Source organism: Colletotrichum fioriniae, assembly GCF_027942845.1.
Source record: "Colletotrichum fioriniae strain IMI 355084 chromosome Unknown scaffold_3, whole genome shotgun sequence".
NCBI classification, from domain to species: Eukaryota; Fungi; Ascomycota; class Sordariomycetes; order Glomerellales; family Glomerellaceae; genus Colletotrichum; species Colletotrichum fioriniae.
In genome coordinates, this window is record NW_027076839.1 from 3,069,215 (window position 1) to 3,083,190 (window position 13,976).

A 13,976-nucleotide genomic window follows, 5' to 3' on the forward strand; every position below is an offset into this window, starting at 1 on the left:
CTTGTCTATCAAACGGGGCAACAACGACACTGACTGTCCGTCTCACAAGCGACATCACGGAGGAGAGGCAGCATACACCCTACAACCCCATCTTATCTCAACTCGCATCTCCCTTTACACAACACAAACCCTCGTTCGCACAAGTTCATCATGTTTTTCCTCCATCAGAGATTAAGCAATAACAATAGGTAGAGATGTATCTACATAATTTCCTACAAGTACAGCGTATGAAGAAGTTGTCCCCATCTTTACTCCAGAAAAAAGCCCCCAATGATGATGATGATATGCCTTCTACTAGTAACACATCCGCCATAAAGGGCAAGAGTTGAGAGAGAGATAGAGAGATAGCCTAGTTCTTTTTTGAGGGGGAAAAACCGTGGGGTGTTAAAAAAAAACATACAATTTGCGGCATGTTGGTGTCCGCCCTCATGCCACCGTCCTACGATGATTCAATACATCCTCCTCCTCCTCCTCCTCCTCCTCGTCATCCTCTATGACAACAACATACACCCCTCATCTCCTCGGCGCGTCTTCAAGGCTCTTGAAAGTCGGCGACGGACCGACGGGCGGCTGCTCAGGCGGGCTGTCGACCTCTTCCGTAGGGAACGGCGGCGGCGCGCTCTTCTGGCCCTGTCCGCCAAAGTACTTTTCAAACTCCTGGTTGTCGCCAAACGGCCGGGGGCCGAGCAGGCGCACCAGGTCGTCGCGCGTCAGCATCTCCTTCTTGAGGAGCTCCTCGGCGACGATGCCGACCTCCTTCTTCTTCTCCGTCAAGAGGTCGCGGCACTGCTTGTAGGCCTCATCCACGATGCGATGCACCTCGGCGTCAATGGCCTGCGCCGTCGCCTCGGCAAACGGCTTCTGTAGCGTATTCGGGTCGTCGTCAAAGTGCAGCGGGCCGACCTTCTCCGACATGCCCCACTGCGTCACCATCTTGCGCGCCATATGGGTGACCTTGCGGAAGTCGTCGCTGGCGCCCGTCGTGACGGTGGGGAAGTGAAGCTCCTCCGAGATGCGTCCGCCGAGCGTCATGGCCATGCGGTCCATCAGCTGCTGAACAGTCATGAGATAGGCATCGCCCTGGGGAAGGTACTGGGCGTAACCCAATGCACCTTGGCCACGGGGGATGATGGAAACCTTGAGGAGCGGGTCGGCGTTCTTGAAGTACCAGCCGCAGATGGCGTGGCCGGCCTCGTGGTAGGCCACCGTCTTCTTCTCCTCAGGGTTGAGCACGAGAGACTTGCGCTCGAGACCTCCAATGACACGCTCAATGGCCTGCTCAAAGTGTATCATCTCCACTGACTCGGCATTGGCACGCGCAGCTATAGTAAAGTTAGCAATTTTGCGATATCAAAAACCTAGACGTCGTATCAAACTCACCAACCAGGGCAGCCTCGTTGACGGCGTTGGCAATGTCAGCACCGGAGAAGCCCGGAGTCAGAGTTGCCAAACGGCCCATGAGGTGGTCCATATCTTCCTTGGTAACAATCTTGGCCAGGTGCACCTTGAAGATCTCCTGACGACCCTTCATGGTCGGGCGATCAATAAAGATGTGCCTGTCGAAACGACCGGGACGCATCAGCGCCTTGTCGAGAATGTCGGCTCTGTTGGTACCAGCGAGGACAACAACTTGCTCCTGGGTGTTGAAACCGTCCATCTCGGTCAAGATCTGGTTCAGAGTGGCTTCGCGCTCGTCGTTGCCGCCCATACGGTTACCCTCCTGTCTTGATCGACCAATGGCGTCGATCTCATCGATGAAGATGATACAGGGGGCACTCTTACGGGCATTTGCAAATAGGTCTCGCACTCTTGAAGGACCGACACCGACAAACATCTCGACAAACTCGGAACCGCTGACGCTGAAGAAGGGAACACCAGACTCGCCGGCGGTGGCCTTGGCAAGCAACGTCTTACCCGTTCCCGGAGGTCCGGCAAGGATGGCGCCACGAGGGATCTTTGCGCCTAACCTCTCGAAGCGCTCGGGGGTCTTGAGGAAACTGACAAACTCCATAATCTCCGTCTTGGCCTCGTCCATACCGGCAACATCGCTAAACTTGACCTTGATTGCTGTTTCATGGTTGAACTTCTTGGCCTTGCTCTTGCCGAATCCAAACATCTGGTTGCCGCCACGTCCACCCATCGACTTTGTGGTGTAGTAGAGCAGACCAACCAGAAGGAGTGTGGGACCGAAGGCATAGACCAAGGGCATGATGCCACCCTCGCTGGCGTAGCTGACGGGAATGCGCTCCGAGGTAGGGATGCCGAGTTCGTTCTGGGCGTCCTCGAGCTGCTTCTCGAACATCTCTACTGAACCAATGGAAAAGTAGTACTGCATGTTGGGGTTGACACCCTCGTTTCCGCCATACACCGACTGTACTCCATCCCTGTTCAGCTCAACGCGCACGCGGCCGGGGTTCTTGATGACCACAAGCTTGTTAACCAGGCCCTTGTCCAAGAAGTTCTTTCGCAGCTCCTGCCATGTGATCTCCTTCTCCTGGCCGAAGATCATGGACTCGAAGAAGGGTAGAATGACGATCCAGACGATGGCAGCAACAATCAGGTCGCCGGTGCTAAGCATGCCAAAGATCCATCTCTTGCCGCCTAGTCCACCGCCCGGTGCGCCCTCGTTGTTCTCTGAGTTGGAGTTACGCCCTTCCTTCTGTTGCTTGCCCTGCTCGCCCTGCTGGGAGTCCTTTGCGCCATCCTCCTTCTCCTTTGTCGGGTTTTGCTCCTCGCGCATAAGCACAGTCTGCTCGTATTCAGAGAACCTCTTTGCGACCTGCGTCGAGACACGGAGAATCTTGGCGATGTCGGTGACCGTCATTTTCAGCTTCCGCTCCCTCAGTGTCAACAGGAGATCCCTCAGCTCCTTGGGAGCTCCCAACAGCTTCATCTCCTCCACACTCTTGATGAAGAAGTCTTTCTGGAACCGAGGCAGTCTGTCGTTCTGTCCCATCTTGAGCAAGTTCTCGATCTCCTCCTCGTTGAGGTACACCCATCCTTCGGGCAAAGGCCATTCTTTCCGTATTTGCTCCTCTTTAGACAGCTTCTTCTCAGGTGCATCTTCCTTCTTTTCAGGTTCCTTCTCATTTGTCTCCTTTTCGTTCTTCGGGGGCTCGGGGCCGTTTGTCGAATAAAACCGCGATCGATAGCAAGCTAGCGGAGCTTGCGGGCCGAGTCGTGCTATTCTAGAGGGCTGGAAGCGCATACGTGTTACCGGCTGCTGAGCGATCCTTACAGCTCGCGCGAGCTGCGCGGACTGGCGGAGGAACCTCGCCATGGTGTAGTGTTGTGTCTGTATGTCGCGGGGTGTCGAGGCGGGACGACCGGAGTCGGGTAGGAGGAAGTATTAACCGCGTGCAGCAATGTGCTATCTCATTGATGCGCCCCGGTAGTCGTTGGTACAATGGGAGGTCAGGAGTCAATGGCTTTCTGATGGCTATGTAGAGCACCAGCCGCACTGATTTGCAACGTTGGTGGTGAGAGAAAATCGTACAAGGTGTGGTTGGTAATTGGACCAGGTGTTCCTGGGATGACTGTACGATGGCAAAAGCTCCCATAGTGATGAGTTCATGTCGGGCCCCATCGAGGCCGAGATTTTAGCGGTACACGTGACTCTCATACTCCGTCCGCAGCCATTCAGCAAAACCCCCGGGCCCACCGCTGCCGCCTCCAGCGCCCCCCGTTCTCGGCTAAGAAGGACCTTTCCGCCCGCAAACTCCGATAATAATGAATGACACCTTGAATTCCATTTATACCACGCGTCGGCGGACAGGGTCTAGAGTGGTCCCGCCCGCTCGATTCTCAGGCTACCGACTACTTACGTACATCATCAATAATGTCTATGCAGTATAGCCTTACGCTTTGCTACCGTACCTAACTTGGTCGAGAACAAGTACTACTTTCATGCAAATGCGCACGTTATACGGATATCACATGGCCTTTTCAACGTAGGGAGCAATTCTAGAACATCGCCTTGGTAGTCTTGTTTATGTCAATTCCGCCACTCTTTGGCAGGGCACAGCGTAATAAGCTAGATTCTCCTTACAAGTCTCCCAGCCATAGCTCCGTTCAGCAGACCAATTACTCGTACATGCGTTAAATGGTTCGTGATGTCGTCTCATATATGCACATTATGCAACCTAAAATGTTCTGTCCAGCGACCACTTGTTGACGCGGTTGTCCGTCGAATCAAATATTCCAGCGCTTCGGACTTGCTCCGAGGGTTTCGAGATTAACTAACCCACATTGCCGTTTTCCACAGTCGGGTACGCACCACCGCTCATCTCTGCCCAGTCCCAATCTAGAGTCATGGGGAGGGCGAACAGATCTTGCGGCAGGAGAGGTTGCTGGAATGGTCCGCCCATGTTAACCGGCGGCGATCGAGCGCTATTGGGCCCTCCGAATCCTGTCATCTCGCCAAAGTTGTTGAAGTTTGGTTGCTCTGGTATGCTGAACTCCTGCGGCCATCCGGCAGACGGGAGTGCCGGCGATGGTTCTCGCATCGATGTTGTCGTCATGGGGCTGAAGCCGTGCCTCCTCCGGTTCGCTTCTCCATTAAAGTCTGGTGACAATTGGCCGTTTGTCGTCGATGATGTTGCTGCACCGTTCACGGTTTGGGGAGTTGGAGTGGTGACGGAGACAGGCCTAGGTGTGTGTGTTGATGCGGCGGGACTTGACGACGTCTTGACAGCGGCGTCGCTCTTTCGTTTCCTCCGCGAAGACTGCTCCTTCTCCCCCTTTTCGATGACGAGCTTGGCTATCCTCTCAAACTCTGAGCAAACCCCGAGCATACGGTGCACACCTCCAGTCTCTGCTTCTTGACCAAGCATTGATAAGAAGTTGACCACGAGATTCATTAACTTGGTGTCCGACTTGGCTCTTGGGTCCATTGGGTTCTGCAGAATATTTCCGAATAATGTCATTAAGGCCGATACTGGGAAGTATAGAATAAGCCTGTGAGGCCAGGTTAGTTATCATAAGCACAATAATCAGCGGTTCGACTCGACGTACCAAACACTTGGGGAATCTCCCTGTGGCATGTACTTGAGAAGCGAGATCGACGCTCGAGCGGCAGCGGTACAGAGCGCCGCAGAAGAGAAGACGCGGGGATTGAGGGGTTTGGCGTTGAGACCCTGAATGGCATAGTTGGACAGGCGACTTGTCCAGTACCCGTGGTGGACTGACATGCGGTGAATCGTCGTCAAGCAGTTGTAGTAAGTCAAGTGGAGCATGGCAACGTGCAAAATGAGAGGCGTATGTGACGCCTTGATCTCGTGCTCTGGTCTGAAATCGATCGGGATCCTGTCCTTCCATTCCTCGAGTTCCTGGTCGAGCTCTCCGATGGTGTTGAGGAGCTCTCCGCTCGATTGCTTTGTGGCCTTGGTCGAGTACAGCCGAGAGTAGACTTTGCTTTCGATTGTCGCAAACTCGCACATGACCCGGAAGAGGTTCATCTTACCCTTGCCATCAGCCAGAGGAATGTTACCAATGTTATCTTCCGGATCAGCATCGGGTAACTCGACGTTCATATCGTCATCGTCCTGGGCTGGCGGGCGGCCCGCTCGTAGGCAAAGATCCTTGTCCAGCATGTAGGCGATCCAGAACACTCGCTTACGCTGCTCAATCTCAATGGGGTTGAGGTTGAAGCCAGTTCCTCTCTTGTGAAGGCCAATGCTATGTGCAAGACGGATGGATGTGGCGACGAGAAGGAATGTCGGTTGAGGGTTGGGAGTTCCTTGCATAAAGAGGGCCATTCCGAGCAAGGCCTGGACACTCAGTAAATCTGTGTTGCGCATCGACAATTCGGCAAAGGTTCCCAACGCGTTCTTCATGTAACCCCAAGCCTTATCGTCCTCCTCTTGCGGTACAAGATTACTCATGACACGCAAGCGATGGGCAAAAGCCAGAGCACAGTTCAGACTCGCCCACCAGCCGGTGCCCTCGTACGGATCGTCGGAATACTGTCGCTCGACCAGATGCATGAACGTGGGTTGATGAAATAATGGGAACATGCAGTTGAAGTTCTCAAAAAAGTCTTTCAGCAGAGACAACGCCTCCGTCTTGGGAGGCAGTGGCCGGAAGACTGGACGGCGGAACAAGTCGCTGAAAACCTCGGGTTTCCAGGCGGTCCACTTGTGGTCGTCGATTGACACTTCGGAAATCATTTGCTGGAACGAGTTGTCGCCCGTCTTTTCGTTCACCCATTGAATACCCTTGGGCGAAAAGATGGAGAAGCCTGACGAGGAACCGATGTATCGCGTCTCGCCACTTTGGTTCGTGACCAGGGAGCACATGAGCTCTGAAAGCGCCTCGACCTCCTCCTCGTTACCCTTCTCCTCGGATACGGAGGCCCGGCGCTTGTCTGCATCCTTGGGGTCTCTGTGCGATTCTTTGGTAGGCTCGGGGGACGTTATAGCGCTGTGCGGCGTTGACATGGCCTCGTTCTGCCCCGATGTTGCCTGAGACGGAGATGTAGGGTTAGACGCAGCTTGGGATGCCTGTCTCGACTGCTGTTGCTTCTCTGCCAATCGCTTTTCGAGTGTGCCCAGATCTGTGTCACCGTCGTCGTCTTCGCCGAGAAGACCTACGCAATTGGTTAGAACCACGTGCAGTCGCAAATCAGTTTATGCATCACCAACCTGACAGCCTCAACAGATTCTCCATGCGGCCCAGACGGTTCTCGAGCCCTTCAATGTACTTCGCTCTGGCCAGCTTGTTAGTCGGATATCGCGGAAAGGACTATATAAGCACGTCTCAGCGTACCCTTTTGGCGGGTTGCGCTTCTTTTCGACCTGAGTGAATACGCAATCCGTCTTGTAGTTTATGCAATGGCTGCAGGCAGGCATCTTGCCGTCGCACTTGATTTTCTTCTTCCTACACATATCACAAGCCTGTGGGCGCAGATGATTGGCGTAAGCGTTCTACTCTTCTTCACGGCAGGGCCGGCGATGCCTGCGCCAGTTTAGATGCTTACCCTCGCAATCCTTCTTCTCTTTGCCTCATTTGCATCGTCGAGGAGAGTAGACGGGTCCCCGAACATGTGAGCGGCAAGGTCGGGGGGCATATGCGTGACGGGAAGGCCGTCGGGCGTGTAAGCGCCAAAGATCTGGGGCGGCTGATTCATCATCTGGGGCGGTCCCCCCATATGAGGCATCTGGAAGCCCATGTGGTCCATGTTGGACGGATTGAGTCGGTGTTCACCGAAGCCGGGCACTCGCGGGGTTGTCGTCGGGACGCAAGGTCCGGGTGCGTGGTTTGCTGCAAAGGTGAGAGGATGCCGAGACGCGCGGGATGTGCGCGGGTTATCGTCGGCGAGCTGATCGGGAGTGGTTATGGAGCGGCGCTGTGCGCAATGGGACTGAGAGGGTGTCTAGAGGATAGACGGCAGAGGTGGGAGGAGGATTTGGGGGGGGTTTCGAGGATGAAGTAAAAGACGAAAAGGGCCTAAAACAAATCGGCCTGTCACGGTATTTGCAAGCAGGTAGCGTCAGATGGCTAGCGCAGCGGCAGAGGGGTGGGTGCTGCTATTCGCTCGGTACTGCGGTGGCTTGGTCGAATTCTTAACGCCGAGAGGTGGACTTGTTTCCGTAGCGGACCTCCCAAGGCGATAGACCCCGAAGCTCTTCGTTTTGGGTCTGGTCTGGAATCCGCAGTGGTGGAGTATCTCGTCAAGGTGAAGCTCAAGCTGAAGCAGAGCGTGAAGCGGTTGAGTTAAGGTAATCGGGGTGGTGTAAGAAGTCTCGTCGGGTTGGTGGACCGTGGGATTGTTGGTCGACTAGTCGAGTTGATGAGTTTGAATCACGTTGAGAGAGATCCGAAAGGGAACTATCCGTAGAGAGGGAACGTGGAGGTATGTTCCAACGCTGGGGGTGAACGTACCTTTAACAAGTAGGAAGGGGAGTCGTGAGGTTATCGCGTTGGACGTCTTGAAGTTCCGTAGGTCCAACAGATTAGAACAACTAGTTAGGAAGGGGGGAAAAGGGGGAAAGATGAAAGAAAAGTTGACGGCCGAATGATGGGACGGAAGGACGCTGGACAAAAGAGAAGAGCTGAGCTGGGCGGTATCACATAACTCATCACCTCCTGGTGCACCTTACGCAGTACTTTTTTCCACAGCTTGGGGAAGGGGGGCAAACGGCGTTACAGAGTTGCAAACTTGCAGACTCGTCCGTCAGTGTGCTTGCAGTGGCATTGGTCAGCGGGGCGTAGCTGACCAGGGGGAAGGAGAGGGGGGAGGGGGAGGGGGCACCACTGGTCTCGTTTCGCTGCCCGCGGTGCTCTCCCAGATCCCCCAGCTGCAAGGTACCATCCACGGTATCCGCGTACCTTACCTAAGGTACCTCCCCTTCGTGCCTTCGCATCACAATTCATGTGCTTAAACAAACGCAAATTTGTACCTCCCACAAGGGGTGTTATTGGAGAAGAATGGGGAGGTGCTTCGGGAAGGGGGCGACCCCGACTTCTGCTGCTGCTGTTGCCCGCCGGCCCAGAGGACGAGATGGTACGAAGTACGTGTAGGGTGACAATGGCAGGAAGCGAGAGGTCGACTTCCTTCCTTACCAGATCAACGTATACGGCTATACGTACCTTAGTACCAATGAATTAAAGAGAGCACATCGCATCGCATTCAACTGCATCTCATGTAATAATCCGCGCCGCTTTATTACTCTGCCACGTTTTTCTACACCCAAACGTCGCTTTGCTATTTTGGTTTGCTGTCTTCGGCTGCCTCGTCTGCCATTGGAGGATCTCGAAAGCCACCACCACCACCACCACATTGTACTGGTAATGGTGGTGGTGTAGAGTCGCTTTTCTTCGCCAGTCAACGGCCCTCTCATCCCAAGTTCGACGCCAATTCGCTCGTCTTGGCCGCGCCGGAGCAGCTGTCTGATACTTCACGGATCATGACTCGGCACTTTGATCGACGCTACAAAGCTAGGTACAGCTGTCAGGAGAGAGGCAACGCAAGACCTGCATCTATGTACAATGCCCTAGATCCGTTCCAGGGTACGATGGATGCCAGGAGACACGTCTACCCCGAGCCGCGACGCCAAGATACTCCTCTGCTCCCTCATCGATTCTACTTCCAGGTTGCCCGCCTGGTCGGTTCCAACTTCCAACCCGTGGACGCCATGGACTACGAGGAGAGCGCCTGGATTCCGTGGCGGACCTCGTCTCCCGCTTCTTGGCTTCCACCGTTCATCACTTCACCGTCATGTAGGTCGCTCTCCTCCACACCCATCCCACTTTACCGGCCTAACCCCCCCCAAACTTCTAACCCTTTTGATATCGGAATTGTTCTTTTGTCTCAGCTCTCGACCACCCCTACACGGCAATACCCAGCATTCGCAGACCTCCCCCCGTCGTTCTCTCTGTCACTCTGCAACCCCCTGGCGCGGCACCATGTGCGAGGAACACTCTCGTGGCGAATCATATCGGCTGAATCGGCTTGACAGGCCCCATCTACCGCCCGTGCGGCGCCATCTGCAGTGCATGTACGGATACCTTAATCAATCCCCCTCCCCTGGCCTGCACCTCTTACAAGCTGGGCTTCTCCACGTCCCGAGCGTCCGAAGATGTCTAGTTCTACAACTTGGATCCTCACCTCAACCTGAGAGAAGGTGTCATTGAAAAGGAAATAAGCACAGAAGAAAAGAATAAGAATGGACACGGGACGGATGCTTATCAACGACATCACGAACTCTACTCGTCCCCGTACTTCAATCAGGAAAGCGACTCGGTATCCGTCAATATCTGGGGGGCCATGCTCTCAAGAAAGCTCTCAATCCTGATGGGAAGATGAATCTTCTGGTGGCTCGGACACACCTTTTCAGTCTTGACGGCTAGACGAGCTCGGAATCAGTCCAGGAACAAGGGTTTGCTTGATGTGACAGGCACAAGCGCAGAACCTTCTCTCCCTCTTCCTCTTATCTCTTACTCACTCGCAATCACAGACGCTAGCCAACCGCAACGAGGGAAACCGCCGTCCGGCGTTGAGCACGGAGAATCACTCGCATGCGCATATGGCGTGCCGGCCTGGGCTCGTCACGGAGTTATCTCCAGTTCGCGGTACCGCTCGCGGGCATTGACGGAGCCCCCACCCCCCTAATCGATAATGGCTTTATCGTTATGGAGGCCTGTCTGAAGCTATGGTGACGGCTTGTTCATAACTACTCTGACAGTCGGAAGGTGAGGCCTCTTTGCATGCCCAACCAGCTCGGCGAGGCTTACATCCAGTCGGCCGGGTGGATTGCGCGCGCGGGAGGCGGGGGGCTCAGCTGTTTGATCCGAGCAAGCCGCTGCACATATCTCGACTCCTCGATATCCATATTTTCAATAAGTCCACAATATTTCATCATGGGCGAGGAAGGATTGGGGAAACGCTCTACGAATACGGCGCATGACCTTTGTCGTTGGAGACCGCACATTCCTCTATAGCGAGCATGTCACGAGACAAACCAAGGCACACAACCAATATCGCACATCAATACCAACGTCAACCCAGCAAGACCTCGTGCTGTCGCCTCGCGCCTCGCTCTTCACTACCTCAGGTTACGCCGCCGCTGCGATGTATTGCGCCGAGGCCCGCGACTTACTAGAGCCCATCTCGAATAACAATCCCGGGCCTGTGTACGGAAAGCAGGTGCCATCGATGTCGTGGGTGGTTTATACTGGTCTCGACACCTTCGGACGGCTGAAGATGCCGCAGGGTTCGAAGAAGTGGAGCTTTTGAGACCGGGAGTGAGGTTTCTTACTCCAAGCTCGGGTATTATGCGAGGCTCCTATTGTTATGGAGCAGGGAGCTCCGGCCTGATGGAGGCTTATGCTGCCTTTGCCCCCTCAGGTATGAAGCACCCGAAGCCACCACGATCGTGTTATACGAGAAGTATCGCAAGATGACAATGGGCAGATGAGGCTCGACCCTTGATGACAACATACCTCGAGCATCAGTTTCTTCGCAGCAACTCGTACTGAACAGTCATGAGCGGCCTCGGGTGTGCAGATGTGTGGGCATTTCGCACATGATGCCCATCTGTTCCTCCATTGAGACCAAATACCCAAAAAAGATGTTTCATCCCGTGTTGTAGATGATGGTACTGGGGACTGGGATGGGATGAGATGGTAAACACTCATAAACACCTGATGGATGAGACACCCGCCCTACAAGAAGCAGGCCGCTGTGAGGTGAGTGCCTACTTTCGTACCCAATCGGGATCGTGAAAGACGCTGCAAAGAGAAGACTAGCAGCTCTATGCCCAAAACTTGAAGACGAATTTGTCATGGTAAAGGCGCGGCCCAAGCGGGACACAAGGTTGCCGCCCCAGAACTCTGGGACGGGGTTGGTTAGGTGGTTGTTGAAGAAAAAGAAGCTCGACACGACCATTCTTTCTGGTTCCCACCGTTTCATACATGTCTCAAGATGGTTCACAAAAAAGGCGACTCCACCAAGGCAACAACGTCTTGGGTCTGAGTCGCCTTTCCCCCCCCCCCCCAAGTTCAAACTCCGCCTCGGGGGAAAACTTCCCTCCCCATGAATTCAGGGTCCGCGTTTCCGAATCTTACGAGCTTTCCCGCTTCAGAGACACGAGGAGGCAGCCCGAGTTTTTCTTTCTTTCCCTCCCTCCTTACACTACTCAGTAAGAAGCCATCCCATCCCATCACCAACGCAACGCAGCCGCCCTTCCGGTCCCTCGGCCCCGGTCTTGCTACATTTGGATTTCCCTTCATCCTCCAAGGAGGAAAAGATCGGACGGGGGCACGGCACGGCATGTTCATCATCGCAAGTGGAGCCCCCAACAGCGGTTAGAAAGCTCGAGTGAGATAAAGTTCTCGTCACATGGGAGTGCACTAACTTCCATACGCGGAAAAAGCTGGTCACGCCTTTTACTTCGTACGCATGTGGTTTTGTACCGTGTACGCTCAAGGCAAATAGTGTAGGAGGCAGAAGAATCGTTGGGGAAAAGAGGTTGGATAGACTTCATCTTCTCTTTTTCTCCCCTTCATGGCCGTGGCCAGAAAAGGTAAAATGTTTAATGTTGACCTCCACCTCTATCCCCTTTGGTCCGCCTCTGACCTCTATCTCCCTCTCTCTCGTCTCTTGAGGCGAAACTGAAAAGAAAACCTTTCTACATCCAAGCAAGCCGAACGCTCGCCTCAACAGCGGATGCCAATGCAGCAATTGCGGTCTGAAGCCGGCGCACGCATGCATGCTTGCTTTGAAAAAAAAAAAAATAAGAAAATGAATCCGTATTCCTTCCCCTTCTCCATGGATTCACCTCCCTTCCGCACGACCGGAACGCAAAGGGCTCGTATCAGACGTGCCAGAAACTCTCTCAACGCCATTCCATATGCCGTCGTAGAGTCCGCAAAGATGGCACAAAGCAAAAAAGGTGTAACCCCCCAACCACCCAAACCCCCCAAATAAGTACTAGTAATTATCGTTTGAAAGATTGGTAAGAATGTACAATACGCATCAAGGTACGTTTTGGAGTCCCGGCGTTGCCCTTGAGCTCGGCATTGGCCGAGCTAGGAATGAAAAAGAAGAAGTGGAAAAAAGGTTGAGCAAAAAGGAAAAGTGAATTCACATGTCTTCGTGAAACCTAGAAGCCGAACCCCGAGAGCCCCGAGACCCGTCCTGCGAAGGTAAGGTCCGACCAATTGGGTCCCGACCGGGGGGTTGTAATGGGACGAACGGCGGATTTGTCTGCGGAGACGCGGCCGGAGGCGGGAACGGCGCCGATTCGGTCACTGGTGTTCGGGCCGGCGACTCTTTGAAGACCACGACACCGCTGACTGGTCTCATGGGCGAGCCGAGCGCGAGGCGTGTTGTTTGACCGTTGGGGTCGAAAAAGGCTTGGGAGTCCCGAAAGTAGACTGATTCGTCGTCGTTTACGGCGGCTGAGGTCCCCTCGCGCGGATCTGTGTAACCGTCGCCTCCGGCTTGTAGCACAGAAGGCAGTTTCCTGCCGGCCACTCGGACAAAGCCTCTCTCGCCGGTTTCGGAAGGCTCGCTAGCCCTCCTTGAGGAAGGCTTGTGAGCCACGGCCATCGCACCAGCTCCGGCCCCAGCACCAGCGGCCGCTGTTGTGGGATCAAACGATAACGACCGTTGAACCATTCCGCCGCCATTGCCACCTGGTGGGCCGCCAGAACCGGTCAGAATGCCTCGTTTGCCGGCGCTGGCCTCACTAAGGCGGAAGCGTCCACCGGAACGCTTCCTCCACCGGAGAGCGAGGAATACCAGCACCACAAGGAAAGCCGCTCCAGCCAAGCTCCCTACGACGCTTCCGACGACTGTTCCCGTTGGCGTTGGCGAGCCGCTACCGCTAGAATCGTCCGAGGTGGAGGTTGAAGTGGGTGCAGCCGTCCCCGCGCCGCCGCCGCCGATTCCACCGGCGGTCCCATCTCCGGAAGCTGTCGCTTCATTCGAGGGCGATTGTGAGGCGCTCGTGGTAAAAGTAGACGTGCTCAATCTGCTAGAACCCGAAGTCGAGGTTGATGCCGATGTCGAGGTTGCAGTCGAGCCCGAGTTGGTGCCCCATGTCGTCGATGAGAGGGATGAAAGTATTGATGATGTAACGCTTGTTGTGCCAGACGAAAGCTGGCTAGTTAAACTGGTTGTGGTAGAGACTGAGGTTGAAGAAGAGTTTGTTGAAGTAAGGAATGCTAGATATTGGGTCAGCTGCTTCGGTCTGGGACACGCGACAATATGGAAGGCGGCGCACAAATTGTTGAGTTTGACTGGCCACTCAACGTAGGGTAGAGTGACGGCGCAGCTTCTGAAGGTGCTGGAGTGGATAAAGGATCGGACGTCAAGGAGATGTCTTGACTGGTGGAAGAGTCGGTGGAAGTGGATGTCGTGGGCGCCGGTGTTGACAGTGCTGAGTCATTCGTCGTACTAGAAGATGTCGTCGAAGAATCGGTGGATGAAGTTGAGGATGGTACCGCAGCAATTGACAAGTCAAGGGCGGCAC

The 13,976-nt window shown here is 54.6% G+C and overlaps 2 protein-coding genes across 2 annotated transcripts; both read right to left on the reverse strand.

The window, feature by feature from the left end:
- Positions 1-513: 513 nt before the first annotated feature.
- AFG3 (AAA ATPase afg3) lies at positions 514-3,280 on the reverse strand (the record flags this gene model as incomplete). The annotated part of the gene is made up of 2 exons (XM_065756925.1): positions 514-1,322; positions 1,381-3,280. 2 exons carry the CDS (start codon positions 3,278-3,280, stop codon positions 514-516), a joined length of 2,709 nt encoding a protein of 902 aa, XP_065614692.1.
- A 958-nt stretch (positions 3,281-4,238) lies between these two features.
- N0V96_003724 (uncharacterized protein) lies at positions 4,239-7,177 on the reverse strand (the record flags this gene model as incomplete). Its single annotated transcript, XM_065756926.1, has 5 exons — positions 4,239-4,956; positions 5,014-6,586; positions 6,642-6,706; positions 6,766-6,893; positions 6,977-7,177. 5 exons carry the CDS (start codon positions 7,175-7,177, stop codon positions 4,239-4,241), a joined length of 2,685 nt encoding a protein of 894 aa, XP_065614693.1.
- Positions 7,178-13,976: the final 6,799 nt, after the last annotated feature.